At 39.8% G+C, this 19,112-nt stretch overlaps 1 protein-coding gene across 4 annotated transcripts in view; it reads left to right on the top strand.

Moving 5' to 3' along the window:
- The window catches only part of vars2 (valyl-tRNA synthetase 2, mitochondrial), a 59,977-nt gene that overhangs the window by 4,198 nt on the left and 36,667 nt on the right, over nt 1-19,112 (top strand). For 3 of the 4 annotated variants that reach the window (XM_084379432.1, XM_084379434.1, XM_084379433.1), the window contains exons 2-12: nt 2,402-2,483; nt 2,572-2,672; nt 11,980-12,101; nt 12,227-12,293; nt 12,801-12,898; nt 12,992-13,073; nt 13,923-14,042; nt 15,542-15,650; nt 15,747-15,835; nt 18,645-18,735; nt 18,930-19,057. In XM_084379432.1, the coding sequence (XP_084235558.1) occupies nt 2,402-2,483; nt 2,572-2,672; nt 11,980-12,101; nt 12,227-12,293; nt 12,801-12,898; nt 12,992-13,073; nt 13,923-14,042; nt 15,542-15,650; nt 15,747-15,835; nt 18,645-18,735; nt 18,930-19,057 (1,089 nt within the window). Of the gene's footprint in view, nt 1-2,401; nt 2,484-2,571; nt 2,673-7,728; nt 7,933-11,979; nt 12,102-12,226; nt 12,294-12,800; nt 12,899-12,991; nt 13,074-13,922; nt 14,043-15,541; nt 15,651-15,746; nt 15,836-18,644; nt 18,736-18,929; nt 19,058-19,112 lie in introns of those variants that run through there. The other variant, XM_084379435.1, reaches the window with a different exon arrangement.

A 19,112-nucleotide genomic window follows, 5' to 3' on the forward strand; every position in this document is an offset into this window, starting at 1 on the left:
TTTTGCCAAAGCTAATGGAGATCCAAATAAATGAAATGAAATGAAAGGTGAAAGGTCAGAATGGTCAAAATCATTGTAGCAGAGGTGGAAACAGCTGGACTTTTAGTTGCTGGTATGGAAGAAGCACCAAAAATAATGTTGATGAAAAAGACTGTGTACTTAAATGCCCAATTCTGTTCAGGGGAATGACTGGACCATAAAACATCTGACTGGTGTGCTCATTTAAACACAAGGTTCCAAGAGCCATTTAACCATTTAATGAATATAAATGGTTGATCAGATGTATGTATGGATTATAGAATGTGGAGATGATTTTCTGTACAATACAAAAACATAAATCAGTATATTGCCATACATGCATAACCAAGAATATTACAAAAAGTGCACTTGAACAAAGGTAGCTTACGTTAAGGATTCTTTCGAGCCTTCACTGTGATTCTTTAAATCAAAAACACAAGGTAATAACTGTTTAACACAACGATTGTGTCATTATACACAGTATAATACACAGTATACTTTACTTAGAGGTTTAAAAATCACACAGGTAAGGTAAGTAGAGGTAGGTATCAAACAACTCTAAATAATACATCACTGTCTGGTGGGAAGGCTTATCCACATTCTAAATATTGGATACATATAAACATAACTCAAAGGATATAAATCGTAAGCTATCTGGAGCAAATTGGCAGAATCGGTTCAAACAAACTTACTTGTGTGTCAGTATGGACTTGATCAAAGGGACCTGCAATGGGGAACACCTAGCCTGACCTCGCTTTCATTGAACTCCTCCCATGTGGGCAGTCTTTGAATCTTTGCACCCACTCTCACACACAGGCACACAGGCTTAAGATTCTTTAACATATGTAATAACTAAATATTTACAGAGTGATCACAAACTGTCATTGAGAACAATGTCTTAATACTTGTAACTGAAAAAAGAACAAAAAAAAAGCAGTTAAGGTTTGCATTAGCCCCATGTAGGACTGTCTTGGCCAAAGGCTGGCTGACAAGAACTCATAGAAAATCTTAGGGATGGCTGTAAAACTGAAAAAACACTTACCATAACGCAAAAATGTCGCTATTGTTGTCAGTCTTAAGGCCCTGGACCAGGACTCGAGCCATAATCTGAGTTCTGTGGGGGTCTTTAAAATAACTAATGTTAGGGGCCTGACAGAAACATGCATAATGCATACATGCATTTTTGCCATGCAAAAGATGATCGAAAACTAGTGAGTTGAGAACTTTGCTAACAATCCAGACATCAACCCAGTGCAACAATACAAGACATATAACTTAGCAAGCCAGTTAATATTATTTCCTCTTAAACATCAACATTTTTAGCTCGGTGTACGTCTGTAGCCTTTTCATTAGCGAACCTGTCACCAACGACAAAATGAAGTCAGTCTGAGATTTACCCTTGTCTCTTGCTCAGTCACTGTCTCTTTTTCTCTTCTTAGCGTTATCCTTCAATGTTCTCTTCGGTCTCTTCACCTCTGTCATGATGTCTGTAGAGTCTGCTGAGCCTGGTTCTGTTGCACACTCATCTGGTTCTGGTGCCTATTCTGACCCGAGATCTGAGAACTGCTCCTCTCAACATTTAAAAGCTGCTACAATTGCAGTGTAAACACATACACCTGCTGGCTGTCCTCTGAGCAGTTACAGGTTGCCTTCAGGAAACTCCCTTGAGTTTGAGGCAGCGCAGCCAGAGGACATCAGAGGGAAAACCAGAAAACATTCAATTTATTGGTCCAGAAGCCTGCTCCAGACCAGTTGATTGAATGGTCTGAAAAGTATGGTTTAGACCTGCTCTACATAAAAAGTGTCATGAGATACCTTTTATTGTGATTTGGCGGTATATAAATAAAAAATTGACCGTAGTTGATTGAATAGCATTGTCATCCTGTACCAATTTTGTTTTATTTGTTTATGTCCATGCCATACCTTTATGCCCTCATGTTTTTGCTCAGACTTACACCTTAATCAATCAAAAAATGATTGAATTGTGTTTTTTACAAAATGATACTTGTAGCCCCATGCCGTGGGTCCAGGGTTAGGGGTGGCTAATGTGCACATGTTCCTAAAACTCCTTATATATGATTTATATTTAAAATCACTATTGATATATTTTGTGGTGTAATATAGTTCAAGCAAATTCATTGAGAAACTCTATGTGGATAAAATAACCATGCATGGATATCTGTTTGCATAATGCAGCAGATTGAATACATGACAAATCAACACTTCACCACATTGATACAAAAATAGTATGTCATTTTAAACAGTCTGTCCTAACACACCCAGAAATATTAAAGTGGTAGTTACTGTGGAATAAATGGTGTAGCAAAAACTTTGATAGTTGACCAAACCCTGTTTGAATGTTGATTTTTTTTTTTGTTTACAGACTGCTGAAGAAGAGGCAGTGAAATGGAGTGAGAAGCAGAAGATAGAGTACACTGCTAAAACATCTCCTGGGGAAAAAAAAGGTGACACTTCCTGTCACTGGTGTTGGACTTTTGTAGCACCAGCCTGTGTATTTCTTCAGACTTAACAAAGTGTTTTTTTCCCTTGCAGACACGACCTTGCTGTTCCCGTCCTCGTACAGTCCAGAGTATGTGGAGTCAAGCTGGTATCAGTGGTGGGAGAAAGAGGGATTCTTCAGTCCAGAGCAATACGTGAGGATTTTAGAACAGAGCAACACATCTAACTGCACCACAATTTCTTAAATATGTTGTTATTATTAATAAATGACAATAATGACCTTTACATACAAAGTTATTCAAAAACAACTTTCACTTCATTTTAATACACCCTCTCATATATACAGTATGTGTATATATATATATATATATATATATATATATATATATATATATATATGTATATATGTATATGTATGTATGTATATATATATGTATAATATTATTATTATTATTATTATTATTATTATAAATAATGTTATGTCAAATAAAAACAAAGCGATTTTGTTTAAACAGGAACTGATTTTCAATCTGCTCCTGTGTTGATAGTATGTGCAAATGAACAGAGTTCATTCTCTCCATTTTACCTGCACCCACAGCCCCCACTCTTTTACTAGCAAAGGAGTTAAGTTTATGGTTTAGGCTATCAACTACAGATTGTACTTCTGCATAATATCCACTGATTTGGGTGAAACTGGATCATATTTTATGGGGATATTTCCCCTCTAATCAGGGGTGGAAAGAGTACTGAAAAAATCTACTCAAGTAAAAGTACTGTTACCTTGATGAAATTTTACTTAAGTAAAAGTAAATGTACTGGTGTAAAAATCTACTCAAGTAAAAGTAAAAAGTAGCTCATTTAAAATAAATCTAAATGAATCTAAATCATCTAAAATACTTAGTTACTTCTTGGGGGGTGTATAATCTCTCCCTATGCAATAGGAAAGTACAAAAACATACACAAAGCTCAAACTCACTTTTTATTAAAGAAAACACATAGATCACAGATAGATCCAGATTACAGTTCCTCCTTAATTACTCAATGAACTTGCTATTAAGTTGGAACAGGAGCTGGTTTTCAGGACTCGGCATCATCAGGTGAGCCAGAAATAATAATCAGAAATAAACCTTCTGGCGCTTTAGTTGTCCAGAGCCAATCAGATGGACAGTTACTGGCATGCAGACGCAGTGCAAGTTCATCTATTTTTTTTTTTTTTTACTTTGTAACAGAAGCTATTTAAAATGTAGTGAAGTAAATTACTTCCAACAATATATACTTAAGTAAAAGTAAAATTACTGATTTTAAAAATTACTCAAAAAAGTACAAGTACACAAAAAAACTACTCAATTACAGTAACGAGAGTAAATTTAACTAGTTACCCCTGCCTCTAATGTCCTCCGGCTGCTCCACCTGAACCCTCTGCACCCTCTCTGTGGACAGAATTTGCAACGCAACCGTCACAACTGTGTTAAATGCAGTCAGGACACTTTACGGGTGTGTCGATGTGAGATCAAAATGAAGGTAGAGTTCAAAGATGGGTGTGATCCAAGTAGGGGCCTGGAAGTAGGGGATAGAAAGAAGGGAAGAAGCTATTGGCCTCCCACTTTACAACCCCGTCCCACATTTGTTATAAGTTGTGGATCACTGCATCCCAGTTCCAGTAATTCCCGTCCACTCTAGCGTAGATAGTATTGCTTTCAACTTGTGGATGTGTCTGTCTGAATGTGCGTGCGTAATCAAGGTAAAATGTGGTCCTGGAGACACCAATTGTAGCAGGAACTGCAACTGAGATGACTACTGAGTATTCATGAGTTGAAACATGAAACTGTTGATGGGTGTTGCGACCGGTGTAATCCCATCACAAGATAGTCTGTAGTTTATTATGGAATTCATAGTGATCAAAATGATTCAAAATGATTAATTTGCTGGCTTGGGTTGCATCCTGGTGAGAACTTCTCTTGGGTGGTGTGTGTGCATGTGTGTGTGTTTGCTTCATGGGCATGTAAGCCAGCATATAGAATATATCTTACACTTGTCCATGCTGTCACACTGGTAGTGATAGACAGACAGACAGACAAAGCTTTAAAACCACCCAGCTAATATTGTGTAGGTCCTCCCTGTGACGCCAAAACATTTTTGACCTGTTGAGGCATGGAGAACACGTCTAAAGGTGTGCTATGGTATCTGGCACAAAGACATTAGCAGCAGAACCTTTAACTCCTGTAAGCTGTAAGGTGGGGCCTACGTGGATTGGACTTGTTTGTCCTGCACATCCCACAGATGCTTGATTGGATCGAGATCTGGGGAACTTGAACTTGTTGTTGCCACTGCCATGAAGAGGTGAACATGGTCTGCAACAACGTTTATGTACTGTAGGTGGTACGTGTGAAAGTAGCATCGACATGAATGGCAGGACCCAAGGTTTCCCAGCACAACATTGCCCATAGCATCACACTGCCTCTGCCGACTTGCTGTCTTCCCATAGTGCATGCTTGTGCCATCTCTTTCCCAGGTAAATGACACACATTCAAAAAGAAAATGTGACTTATCAGACCAGGCCACCTTCTCCCATTGGTGCATGGTCCGTTTCTGAAGCTCAGGTACCAATTGTAGGCACTTTCAATGGTGACCAGGGGTCAGCATGGGCACTCTGACCAGTCTAAGCAAGCAAGCCGCGTACCTGAGCAAAAGCCTGTTGCCGGTTTACTGGTTGTCCTTCCTCAGACCACTTTTGGTAGGTATTAACCACTGCATACCTTTAATTACCCCCGGGATTTGCAGTTTTGGAGATGTTGTGACCCAATCATTGTGCCATTGCATTTTGGCCCTCGTCAAAGTTGCTCAAATCCTTGGGCTTCTTATGATGTTAATATGGGATGTGACAGTCACTGACTGTTAAATGTAGCAGTAGATTTGAAATGCCTTGGGGTTCTGTTAGAATAGTTGCCCATTGTTAAATTTGTTCACAATTAAAGCTCTGGTCTACGATCTGAGAACGGTTTGAAAAAAGAATCCCCCCCACACACACACCCCTTCCCTCTGTGCTCCTTAACTCCTCCCCTCCGAGCTCGTATCGCTCTCCCCTCGGAGTCCCGCGACACACCCCCTCCCGCAACAAGCTTTTTTTTTTTTTTTTCTCTTCAACGAACTTTATACCTCCCGCAACAAGCACCAAGAGCAACAAGCCGGCAGAAACCAAATACAACCCAGCTTTGAATGCGGAGTAACGATGTCGGATTCACAGGTAAAGTTATTATGCACATTGAAACTCACGTAAATCTTGTAAGTCATTACAATGTCCACAGCTAACCTCCACAGCCAAGCTAGCGTAACGTCATTAGCATGCTACAGCTACATTACCTTACAGCTACGTAATAAGTTACAACAGCTAACTTAGCCACTTCTAAAAGTTATTGAGGGCCAAGAGACTAACAGATGCTGCCGTCAGCTTTCATCACAACGATCGCTTCCACATTGTGGCTGAAAAACAAACCTGTGTGAGTCTAGGAGCAGCTGTGTGTGTCCCAGCTGCTGTCTGAGTAGCACCAGACAGCAGCTGGGACACACACAGCTACTCCTAGACTCACACAGACCGCGACACAAACGTGTCCGTAAACCGTAATCTCTTGTTTATGACAGATAAGACACACAAATACACACATCGTAACGCCTATATGAAAATCCATCATATTGATTTAGCAAAGGCTTCGTTGAAAACAAACGGACAAGACCGGTAGGAGGGTTAGCAAAACAGCTGAGTAGTGACCGGGTGAGAGGTTGTTATGGAGAAATAAATCCGGACAAATAAAATAAAAATCCGGAAATAAATCTGAAACCCCTCCGCTTCGCGTTGGGATTTCATAAATCCCTTCATTCATATTACTTGCTGCTTCATTTAGCTGCCACGAGCAAATACATAGGCTAATTTGGCGTAAACATGTTAGCAATGTTAGCTTACAATGCTAGCATAGAGGCTAACGTCTCCGTCGAATAAGTAAACAAGCGTTGACAATACTGCAGAGACAGACACCGTCTAATAACACAGAAACAAAGTAACGGCAGCTTTCACAGTCATAAGCCAGCATCGGCATGAAACTTATCTGTGTCACAACATCCACAATAGAGACGAAGGTTACCTGCTCAACAGAAACGCCGCTGTATCAGCATTGGGTCCATATCTTCACGGACCTTTCGCCACCGTTCAAATGATGACCCGATGTTTATTCGGTTTGAGCCCTCTTTGTTTCACATCTCCGGTTTGTGTCTTTTCAGTGACAGACTTTCTTTCTTTGACTCTTTGTCGGTGGGGCAAGCAGAGGCAGCTGAACGGCTCAGGGCAAAACAAACCTCTTGTCCGCTTGTAGTTTCAAATGCGGAAGTGGGTCGGGACCAGACGTGAGCAGGAGCAGGAGAGTGAGCGAGGATTGGATCGGAAAATTGATCCAATAGGAGCCATCCGGGCCAGATGGTTCCTATTGGTCAATTTCTTTTCAGTTTTACAGACACTAGAGAGAATGGATTTTTTTGGTTCCTTTTACTCTCCACATTGTGTAGGTGGTACTATTGGGTCATAACCACCATCTAAATGATGTTAATAATAATAACAAATCTTTCAAATCGTAGACCATAGCTTTAAGGAATCACATTGCCCCCAGAAGGCAGTTCAGAGTCCTATTAATCCCTTACAAAGTGATAAATGAATTAACTTAGGGCTGGGCGATATGGCCAAAACTGTTATCACGATATGTTTTTTTATATTGATCGATGTCTATAATTATCACGATATACAGTATATTTAACAATAATAATGTTGAATTGACAGTTTTAAGAGTATTTTCCTTTGGACAGAACCCAAAACAAACCAGAAGGTTAATGGTTTATAAAATACAGAATGAATAGGTGACAAACCTTCAACAGAGCCAACCAAACAAATGGCTTTATGTTAAACACTGGATAAATAAAATGATAAATATGTACAACAAATTGCTTGTTTCAAATGTGTCTCAAACATTTTAAAGGTAGTATAGTGAACTGAACATTGATTAAAGAATATAAAATGAAAAGGTAAATGTTGAGGGTGATTATGCTTCTGTATTCTTTGAATATTGCACATTCTTGAGCTTGCAGGTAGTTGTTCAGTTCAGCTTTAATGCCTCCTGTTCTGTAAGACAGGACGTGCGACCAGACCACACCGTGCTTATAGGCATCATATCTTTAGCGATACAGTACGGAACTGCGCTGGTTATGTCTTTGTGTCGCTTCGGTTTCTTTTCATATGGGGTAATGTCTGAAAAAGCAGCGGCACCTGTTGGTTGAACTGAAGATTGACTAGTAGAAGCAGTGGGGCTGGGCTGTTGGCTACTTGAGGGGAGGCTGACGCTAGCATGATAGCACTAACTCATGCTTTCGGAGTACTGTTTGGGATGGTACCTTTGAGATGAGATGATGGAAAAGGTTGGTGGTGTTTCCAGTTCTGCTGAGGACTGGTCGCCGACACATTTTGCACCTAATGCTGGTCTGTCCTTTGTCAGACTTCAGGTAGCCAAACTATTTCCAAATAACCGAAGTGGTATGACCTTTCTTCGGTACAATTTCTTCCTCTTTGTCAGTTTCCTCGCACTCGGTTTGCTAGTCGGACTGCTCATTTTCTTGTGTCAGCTCGACACACAGATGGGGCCTAAAAAAAAATTTTGTTCGGTTCCGGTTTCCGACCGACCCTGTCAATTTATGTGCGACCCAAAGTATTTTATGAGCTTGGGGAAGGAAAAACAAAACAAAACACAAAGACATTTTTTGATGCAAACTATAACTACGTTTTTGTGCAGCACCTCTTCATCCTGTAGGCTACAAGGATGAGCGCATTCTCTCGTGTTTAAATGAAACCAACGGCTTCACGTGGGATCTGCATGCAGACTACTGGATATCGGCAGGCACTTGTTATGATTGCAGGAGAAAGATGGACGTATGCGTTGTCTCCATTGTTTGCCCATGAAACAGCGTGACAAACAAAATTGTAAGATTGGGTATGAAATCTTTCGAAAATGTCCTTGAAGAAGTCAAGCAGTGCGCTTGTTCGTTTGTGTCAGCAGCGGGCAAAGTGGACCGAGCTGACAGATGGACTGACATCGCCAGCGATGTGGAGTCGACCTCGCCTGTCAGTAGCATCGTAGCTTTATTTCAATTCAGATATTTAGCACTTAAGTGCGCCCAGAGCAAATATCTGTGTCCTCCACGAGTACCACGAACCCGTCCGCAATAGTGTGAATGCTGGCGATACCGCTGGCGACGCCGTGGCGTGGAGCTGTGCGCCGCGGACGTGCACGGTTCCCTACGTTGCTGTCAGGCAGGTGTTTCCCACGGAGCTCTGCCCCGTTTCAAAGGTGAAGGAAGCCCTAAGTGGAAAGACGTTGCCTCCGCGATGTAGAATGTGTTTTATAGAAGAGAAACACACATTTCAGGACTGCTGACTTGTATCATCAAAACAGACAAATGTAAACACAGAAAGCTGAAAATCACTGGACATGTCTGTTGGAATTATACAAATCAACAGTGTAAAGTAGAGCTGTCAAGATGTATGCAGTAGTTAATTATTGCATATCCTACTGTACCTATCACTCCTATTGTTTCTGATGTACAGGTGCATTAGAATGTCATGGGAGAGTTTATTAAGGCCTATGTCACTAATTCAATTCAAAAAGTGAAACTAATACATTATATATATATATGTCCATTACACACCGAATGAAACATCCCATGTATTTATTTATTCAGTTTATTTTAATAGTAATAATTATGGCTAACATTCAATGAAGACCTAAAATTCAGTATCCCCAAAAATTTAAACATTACAAAGGAACTTTTTTTTCTCTTTTTTTTTAAAGCATTGTTAATATAGAAATGTTGGCCTTCTGAAAACTATGTCCATCTATATGCACTCAATACTTGGTTGGGGTTGAACTACTGGAAATGGACTTTTCCGTGATACTATAATGTAACTAGAAAAATTGTATTTCCTGCGAAAATACAGTGTGAATGCTGACGGCTGAAGTGATTTCGCAAAAGCTGCTGAATGTGCTGGAAAACACTTGCCTAATGCATAAAAAATGCATAAAACTATGAGAATGAATGGTCAAGAATTTGCAGAAAAAGCTGATTTTTCAAAAGCTGAAAAGGCAGAAAGGATGAAAAGTAATAGGTTGAAAGAGCTCAAAAAGCTGAACAGTTTGATAGTTGAACGGTTTCTATAGCTGAACATGAAGCTGAATACTTGAAAAAGCTGAAATACAGAAAGCTGAATATTTAAAAAAGCGGAATACTTGAAAAAGCTGAAAAGTAATAGGTTGAAAAAGCTTAAAAAGCTGAACATTTTGATAGCTGAACGGTTTTTATAGCTGAACATGAAGCTGAATACTTGAAAAAGCTGTAGAGGCACAAAGCTGAATATTTGAGAGCTTAAAAAGTTGAAAAGCTGAAAAGTACAAGGTTGAAAGAGCTTAAAAAGCTTAAGATTTTGATAGTTGAATGGTTTCTATGGCTGAACATAAATATAAATATTTGAAAAAGCTGAAAAGGTTGAAAAGCTGAACAGTTTGACAGCCAAACAGTTTCTGTAGCTGCACATATGCTGGAGCAGTAGCAGAATGAAATTTGAAAATGTCCCCATAAGAATGAATGGGAAAACACCTCCCAAACAGCTGCAGGTTTAGAAAAAAGTGTAATGGTTATGGCCAAAATATGTATACAGTGAGTAACAGGAGACATTGCTGAACCATGTGATGTGTTTTTTATTTCTGTAGAGTGAAAAATGAGGGCACAAGAGCGAGAGACAAAACCGGTACCGTCTGCTCCACTCCAGAGATTTAGGCTCAAAGTTAACACTGCGCCTTATGGGGGAGTTGCTGGAGTGCTTGCCGCTCAAGGGCTATTACAGCCAAAAGTTTAAGTTCTACATCTGAAATAAGACCATCATCTGAAAGCCAACAAGATTTCCTACATTTCTATGTATATATTGTCTATGTGAAGTAAAAGCTGTGGGACCCAAATCAAGCTGAAGAGAGTTTTTTCTAAACTTTTTCCAGCTGCTCTCCACTCTAGCGATGATGTTCCGCACTCTAGCTCACGCAATACACACCCATTATAAACCCAGAAGACGAGCTAAAAAGCTTTTGAAAAAATCAGCTTTTTCTGCAAATTCTTGACCATTCATTCTCATAGTTTTATGCATTTTTTATGCATTAGGCAAGTGTTTTCCAGCACATTCAGCAGATTTTCGAAATGACGTCAGCCGTCAACATTCACACTGTATTTTCGTAGGAAATACAATTTTTCTAGTATTTGAATTATCGTAGGCTATTATTACATTTGAAGAAATTATCACTGTAGATCTACCCCTGGCTCTGAGTGCTTCGGAATTGCTACATCGCTAACCTATGGGGACAATCGTTTTAACCACTTTTTGAGAATCATCCCAAGACCTATCGAACGCGAGTTGGTTCCTAAGCAAGACACACTGGAAAAATAAAATAAAAAAATAAAATAAAATACATTTCCTACCTACCCATGACCTCAACTGACAACCAACAGGAACCAAACTTTTTTTTTTTTAGGCCCGGTCACCATCATTCTGAGTTGTTGTGAGTGGGAGGGGCCAGAAACATGTATCAACCACATGCATTTGTTTCTCTGCTGTGCGATAGGCTGTTGGTGTAGTGTTTTCTAGGTAGAGGAAAACAGACTCAAAAATAACTATCAAAAATAAATGTCATAAATTTATCATCATTATCATGGAAAATTTTATCATGAAAATGATCGAGAACGTTTAATCGCCCAGCCCTAAATTAGCTTTACGCTATATCTCTGACCTATTATGGTGTTGGTCACACTATGCAACTTTCAAAGTTGCCAGATCGCTGCACAACTTTCTGTCTTATAACTGTGAGCCATGTCTTTTTAACAGTTCACGCATCATTCATGGCAGCACGCACCAATCTCCAAAAACTTTCAGGGAGTGGAAGATCAGGGCTAAGATCCTGTAGTGGGAACTTGGCATAAGCCCATACAGATACGGGCAGTAAACTTCGATTGACAAAAAAAGCTCTTCTCACAGTTACTAAGTCTGGATTTGCAACCAATGATGAATGTGCATTTGCTGTCAGGGCATTTTGGCTAAACTACCTAAACTGTGAAATGAATTACTGTTACAGTACAGCACTTGTCTATTTTCTTTCAAACATGAGCTTAAAATACTCCATTTAAAACTTGCTTTTAATTAACTAATTTCTTTAATTTATCCAGTCTGCCTGCTACTATATAATGCCATAACTGGCTCATGTCATTTGTTAAAGCAACTATGTTATAAAAAGTGCTAAACAAATAAAGTTCTTATTATTACTTTTATGTATTGAAATATGTCACGTTGACATGTTTTTGACTGTAGAAAGGGAAGACTAAGACTCTCATCTGCTCTCAAACTCTAAAATGTCATCCTGTTATGTCCATCAGGAGAGGTTATCTCACTCTATGGATCAGACCTTCTCTCTGTGTATTCCTCCACCAAACGTGACTGGTACTCTTCACCTGGGCCATGCTCTGACTGTTGCTGTAGAAGACGCTCTGGTTCGATGGTAACTGCCAACAAAATGTACAGCATGTAGTGTGAAGTATTTGCTGTGGATAGTTAAGAATTGAGTCATATTGAGAAGGCTTATCTGTTGATGGAGCGGTGATATATAGATTTGTAATCCACCAGGAGAAGGATGCAAGGCCACAGAGTACTGTGGGTCCCGGGATGTGACCATGCAGGTATTGCAACACAGGTAAGTTCTTCTCTTCCTCCTCTTTCGTGACAATTTAGGATAGAAATAATAGGCTCACATTTTGTCAATTAGCTCTTAAAACCATGTTAACATGCCAATATGTAAGTTAAAGGAGTTGTCATTAGCTGTAAATGTTCAGACTCAGAAAAGATCCCTTCCTAGTGCAAGTCCAGTGTACGTGATGGGAGACAAAATCCACAGTCCGTGTTTGTTCGATAACTTTTGAATATGCCCAGTTGCTTTCAGTATGACGACGGTGGATTTTTTGTCCAACATCACATACATTGGAACTGTGAGGAGATCTTTTTGCAGCATGAATGATTACAGTCACCAATAACAAGTCTGCATTACAAATTCTCATTTTTTTAAAAACGTCCTTGGAGCCTCTGTAAAAAATTTTTTGTTGATATCACATGTTGAGTAGCACTCCATATAAAGAGTAAACGGAACCAATAGATCCCCATTTGCTGAAGAGCTTTCTCATTCAGTCATTTCTGTGTACGTCAGACCGTGGTGGAGAGGAGACTGCTGAGGGCGCATGGGAAGCGCAGACAGGACTTTACCAGGCAGGAGTTTCTACAGGAGGTGTGGAAATGGAAGAATGAGTGAGTCATCACATTCAGATCCTCCCTTTTCATCTTCTGTTTGGTCTATACGCCGTTTGTTTCATTGAGTGTTTTTGTCACTGTGTGTCCAAGGAAAGGAGAAGAGATCTACCACCAGCTGAGGAGGCTCGGAGCGTCTCTGGACTGGAGTAGAGCGTGTTTCACAATGGATCCAGTAAGACGCCAGTCACATATGTTTGTCATGTGTTTAACCACCTGAAAATATCTATTTAAAACCGGTGTGTGTAGAATTTTAATGTCATTATTTCTAGTTATTCTGGATAAGTTTGAAACAAAAAGCCCCATAGTTGTATTAAAGTACTCCAAAAACTCTTTTTTTGTTTGATTGAGTCATTGTATGATGAGGCTGCAGCTTCAAACTTTGAGAAACTTGTTTTTTAAACAAAGTGCTGATAACTCAATTGTTTTATCACTGGTTGTTCAAATTTTTGACACAAAGAGTTTCATTTTTCCTGCAAATGAATATCTGTACCAAATATCAGTTTACGGTCTCCTTGATTTTTAATAATCGGTATCGGCCCTGAAAAAGCCGTAAGAATCGACCCCAAGTAAATAGAAAGTCGTTTCACGACAACAGAAAATACAGGAAAGAAGTATAATTTCTCAAATTCTTCATCTGTTTTAAGAATAAAGTCAGATGCAGGTAACCTTAGCTTGCTCAAACCTGAGACCAAAACACTTAGAGAGACAATATCAGAATAGACTAATGAATAGTTACCTGACACATCACAATGTATGGCAAAATTCAGTTAAAACGAATTTTCAGTCTAAAAAAGGAGACTAGACTAGACTGTGGTCCACACAATAACAGCCTGCAATTAAATTAAAGTTTACTGCCACCACCAGAACAGCACACTTAAACTTTAATTTAATTATTTTGAAGTATAATCTTGACATTAAGGGGTGATGAATAGGCCTCTATAGTAATGTTGAACAAATGAAAAGAAAACTAGTACCATGGAACTGTTAGTACTGGTGACGTTTCTTTTTTTTGTAATTTCAGGATTTCAGCAAGGCTGTGACTGAGGCCTTTGTCAGGCTCTGTGACTCTGGTCTGATTCATCGCTCAGAGGGTTTGGTCAACTGGAGCTGTGCTCTGGAATCTGCCATCTCTGACATAGAGGTGAAACAGCTTCACATTGATACATAATTCATACCACAGGTGGACAAAATAATAGTCGTTACTACATATGTGGATGTTAAATTTTGAAATACGCACAGCTTTTCCTTTTGCACGGAGACCAGCCCAAAACTACTGTTAAACAGAACAGAAAGAAGCTAAACAGAAACTGATTTTACTCTATATATCAAAGTAAAGCAGCCACACTCTGTCATGTACTAAGGCTGCAGCTTATTGTGCAGTCAGCCCCTGGTATATGGAGGACAGAAATTGCCAAAATAAAAGATAATTAATAAATAAATAAATAATTATGCCATTAAATACACAAACATACCTTTAGAAGTAAATGTCAGCATGAATTGAAACAAAATGAAATAAATTGATACTGTAAGTACAATGCAGAAGTTACAGTCAGTGTGGCTAGAACTCAACTTTGCACATATGGACACAGCAGTGTCATCCCCATTCTTGTTTGTAAAGATACACAAACTCTGTCAACGTGCATTCAAGTCTTGACTGGTTGATGAAACCCTATTTTTAGGCTCTACATGTGTGTATTAGGCTTACCACAGTAGTTGGTGTTCCAGGTGTTATGTGGTAACTTAAATAAGGGAAAAGGAGTTGTTACCTCACTGAGAAGTTGGAGGTGTGCAATCTGTCACCTGCAGCCCTTCATCAGCCCCTTCTTCTTTAGTACTCCCACATTCTGAATAAAACTACTCTCTGACATATTTAAAATTGATCCGCGGTCAAGAAATGCAGAAAATGACTGTTGTTTGCTTTTTAGACTCATTTTTGATATACGACAGAGGTACTAAACTTACCAAACACATTTATTGTGACACGCCTAGTTCAAAATAAAAGTCAACTCACATTTCACCAGTTAAATGCTTTTAATGTGAAGCTACAGCAGTAGGAAATGTTTGGTTTGCATTGGCAGTAACTTAACTCAGTGCTCTACATGGTGGGCTGTTGGTTTCCTGTGCACAACTGAGCAAACTCAGTTGAGAAGAAGTTCAGAGCTCTAGAAAAATCTAGTAAGTGGACCTTGAGTCAAGATTCTTTTTTCTTTTGGTCAAACCACAGTTTCCAAGGTCAAGAAGAGTCCATTTTCATGCGTATGTCCTTCATTTTTAAAGAACCTTTTCTTATCGCTGAGATGGGTACAGGAAATATTTAGCCCTTCTCTCCTTTGCCTTGATCTGAGAGGTTTATGTTTGGAGAAAATCACAAGAAACCTTCAGCCCTTAATGTGTCTTGCCAACCTGTTAAGGTGGTCGATCTCTAATGCCACAGACAACGATACATTGCTAAACATGAGTGGTTTCACAGACAGCAGAATGAGGTTTACTGCGTCCCAGCACACCTTATAAAACAAGTATTCCTTTACCTTTTTCCTTTTTGTCCACCTATTATAATTTTTTTAGATAGGATCATCATTCATTTCATTCTGTACTTGCTGTATATGTTTGTCAGCTTTAAAGCTGTTTAATTGCTGTCAGGTTGATTCAAAGGAGCTGTCTGGGGAGACCATGTTGTCTGTTCCTGGTTATGAAAACAAAGTGGAGTTTGGAACAATGCTTACCTTTGCATACCCTATAGAAGGCCACTGTGAGTACTTCAAAACAACACACATCTTGTGTTTGGCCTTGTTCTGTTATTATGCTATTTTATGATTTTGCTTTCTCCCCTTTCCCTGTATTTTAGATGGAGAGGTGGCAGTGTCCACCACCCGTCCTGAGACTATGCTGGGAGACGTGGCTGTAGCTGTTCACCCTGATGATCCCCGATATCAGGCTAGTACACATTTTTTTAATGAGACTGAGGCTATCTGTTATGCCCTGGTCTAGGATTGTGGAAGCATAGCGTAAGGACGAGAGGCAGAGAGGGTAAATTGGTGCAAAAAGTGAAGACTTTATTTACTAAGTACAGTGAGCGATGTTATTTAAAAATGAAGATTAACTTCAGGGTGAACCTAAAGCCACAACAACAAACAAAACCTGAACTAGCTCCCCAGTTAAAACTAAACTTAATCGAAACCTCAAACAGAAAACCAAAGAAACAAAGAGGCATTATCTGAACCTTACTCAAAGGAAATGGCAGGCCACCCCTATGCTTTGTGATAAGATCTACATACAAGTGGACTATTAACAGTATGTACATAGTGAGCTAGCTACTAGCCATAGGCTAAACAACAGAAACAACAAAGCTACTAGGCTAACAATCACACAGGTAATCAGGCTCACTATACACACTGTAATAGGCAATCTAACAAAGTTGGAGGCGAGTTGTTAGCAACTAAATGTCTTCTTTCACATCAGCAGACACAAAGCAACAGGGGCATTCGTTTTGGTAGTTCACGTATGCAGTTATTAGGGCCCGAGCAGGAAACCTGCGAGGTCCCTATTGTTTTTCGTTTGATTGTTATTTGTTGTTTTTAGTTTTTCTTTGTCCCAAATGATCGCATTTTTCACTGCCTGAACATGGACGAAAACGCAATTTTATTTGGCAAACACATTAAGCTTGGCGAAAATTTTTATAATCTATGGTCTTCGTGAACTTCCACCACTAGGTGGTGCTATAATCAAGGAAAGTGCGTTTTGGCTCATAACTCCCACATACTTTGTCGCACATTAAAAAAAAAAGCGTGATTTTTTTCGCAAATTTGCAAAATGTCGCAAACCTACTTTTGCTAACTCCTCCCAGGCAATTTCACCGATTTGCACGAAAATTTGCACACAGCATCTGTGGACCCTCCTAACAAAAAGTTGTAAAAAGAATTTTGATATTTCAAAGAGTACTCAAGTTATTAAATAACAACTTCCTGTACATTTTGTTCCAAACAGGAAGTGTTGCATATCTCCACATTGGTCTGTCCGAATGACATGAAACTCAGGTTATTACTTCCCCATGACACCCTTAGGCTCTGTGCAAAATTGTGGACGATGACCACGTAGCGCTCTTTAAATTCAAGTATTTTATATCTCAACATCGGTTTGTCGGATTAACGCAAAACTTGGTACAGTTATTGCCAATGCCCTCCTGAGGATAGCTGACGAAGGTGTTACCGATCCGCCACTAGGTGGCGCTTTGGTGGCAGTCTAATTTTATATTTGGCACTGTGCCCACACCATAACAATTATGTAAACAAAATTCATAGGGGTGGTATAGACTGGTCCCTGTAACTCACACACAAAAAATGACCAGCAGGTGGCGCTATTATCAAGACAAAAACGTTTTTGCCTGCTAACTCCCACATAATATGTCGCACATTTTTACTTATATCTTCTTATATCTACGTGTTCCCTGCATTCAGCTGAATTGTGTGATGTATGCGACGCCCACTTTTGCGCTAAATTTCCATGTGCAAAATGTCGCAAACCTACTTTTGCTAACTCCTCCTCACCGATTTCCCTGAAACTTTGCACACAGCATCTGTGGACCCTCCTGACAAAAGGTTGTAAAAAGAATTTTGATATTCCAAAGAATACTCAAGTTATTAAATAACAACTTCCTGTACATTTTGTTCCAAACAGACAGTCTTGCATATCTTGCCCAAATACGGTCCCATTACCACAAAACCGTGTGTTCCATGGCCCGATGACGGTTTGTCCAAATGTCAGTGCAAATCGGCCAATAGGTGGTGCTTTTATTGCTAAATGACGAAAGAACCGCTTGACTGCATTCACTTTTGATTGTAAATTCAGGCTCTCTCCAACAGAGGGCAGTGCTGCCTTGCTAATGGATACAAACCTCTGTTTAAGAGTCGGTAGGGTCACACAGTGTAGTCCTCTCATTATTTGTTCTTCATGTAGATTGCAGGGAGTTCTTCGGACTTCAGTGTACATTATTTACTACCGGCAGGAGCAGCCCACCCAAACACGGACAGTTGAGACATGCGTACACAATAATCAGGCAATGGGGCCGGGTGAGCGGCACGCCCTGACAGCAGCACGCCCCTAGGCGCGTGGACTGTGAGGGTCCGTTCATCGCTGCTTGCAGCTTTAATTTTATCCCTCAGCACTAGCGTATCATAACAAAATATTGGTGAAATGAACTAGTTTCGCGGCAGATAATGCGTTATATAGAGGCTGCGCTTCGGTGCCCGGATCACTCGCATTATATGGATATACGCGGCGCTCCACTGGATCTAATTTCATCCGAACGACTCCAAATGACACCAAAGTTATCTGGATGAGTAAATGATCGTATTTTATGCTAGAAATAAGGTCCAGGTTGTAAAAAATGGTAGTTCCCCCTTAAGTCTTAACCAGAAAAAGTAACCAGCTAACAGCAGTCAGATAAATGTGGTGGATTAACAACTACAATATTTCCTTTTGAATTGCTGTGGTGTAAAAGTATTAAGTAGCATAAACGGGCGATGCTCAAGTAAAGTACAAGAACCTCAAAATTGTACAATATTTGAATAACTGTACTCCATTACACTACCACTAATGAAAGTATATGCAATGATACATTTCTATATTATTATATTACCAAACCCTGCAACTTGCCACATGCAAATGCAGAGCAGATCTGAATAAAAAATGATGTCTCATTAAGATAGCTGTGCTCATATCTCTCTGCTTTGTCCACCTTGTCCAGGCTCTTCATGGGAAGCAGTGCAGACACCCCTTCACCAACAGACTCCTGCCTATCATCACTGATTCAATGGTGGACATGGAGCTAGGAACAGGTGACAGCAACACTATGGTCTGAGGCCCTCACCTAGGACACAGTCAAAATCAAAAGCCTCTCAGCTTGTTTATTGCCAAGAAAATATGTAGACTTTAAGATGTTATTTTGTCCTGCCCTGGATGTTGAGTGAATGCTGGTGCTCTTATATTATGTAAGCTGCTCATGTTGACCACATCCCTGTTCATGTTTTAGGCGCGGTAAAAGTGACTCCTGCTCATGACCACAATGACTTCCTGCTGTCACAGAGACACTCACTGCCACGCGTCACTGTGATTGGAGGAGATGGAACCATGACACACCCCTGTGGTGAATGGCTGAAGGTACATGAACACCATTATCTGTAAACTTTGGTGTGACTGTATGAAGTGATGAAGT

The sequence above is a fragment of the Pagrus pagrus genome (genome assembly GCF_965226575.1).
Source record: "Pagrus pagrus genome assembly, chromosome: 17".
NCBI lineage: Eukaryota > Metazoa > Chordata > Actinopteri > Spariformes > Sparidae > Pagrus > Pagrus pagrus.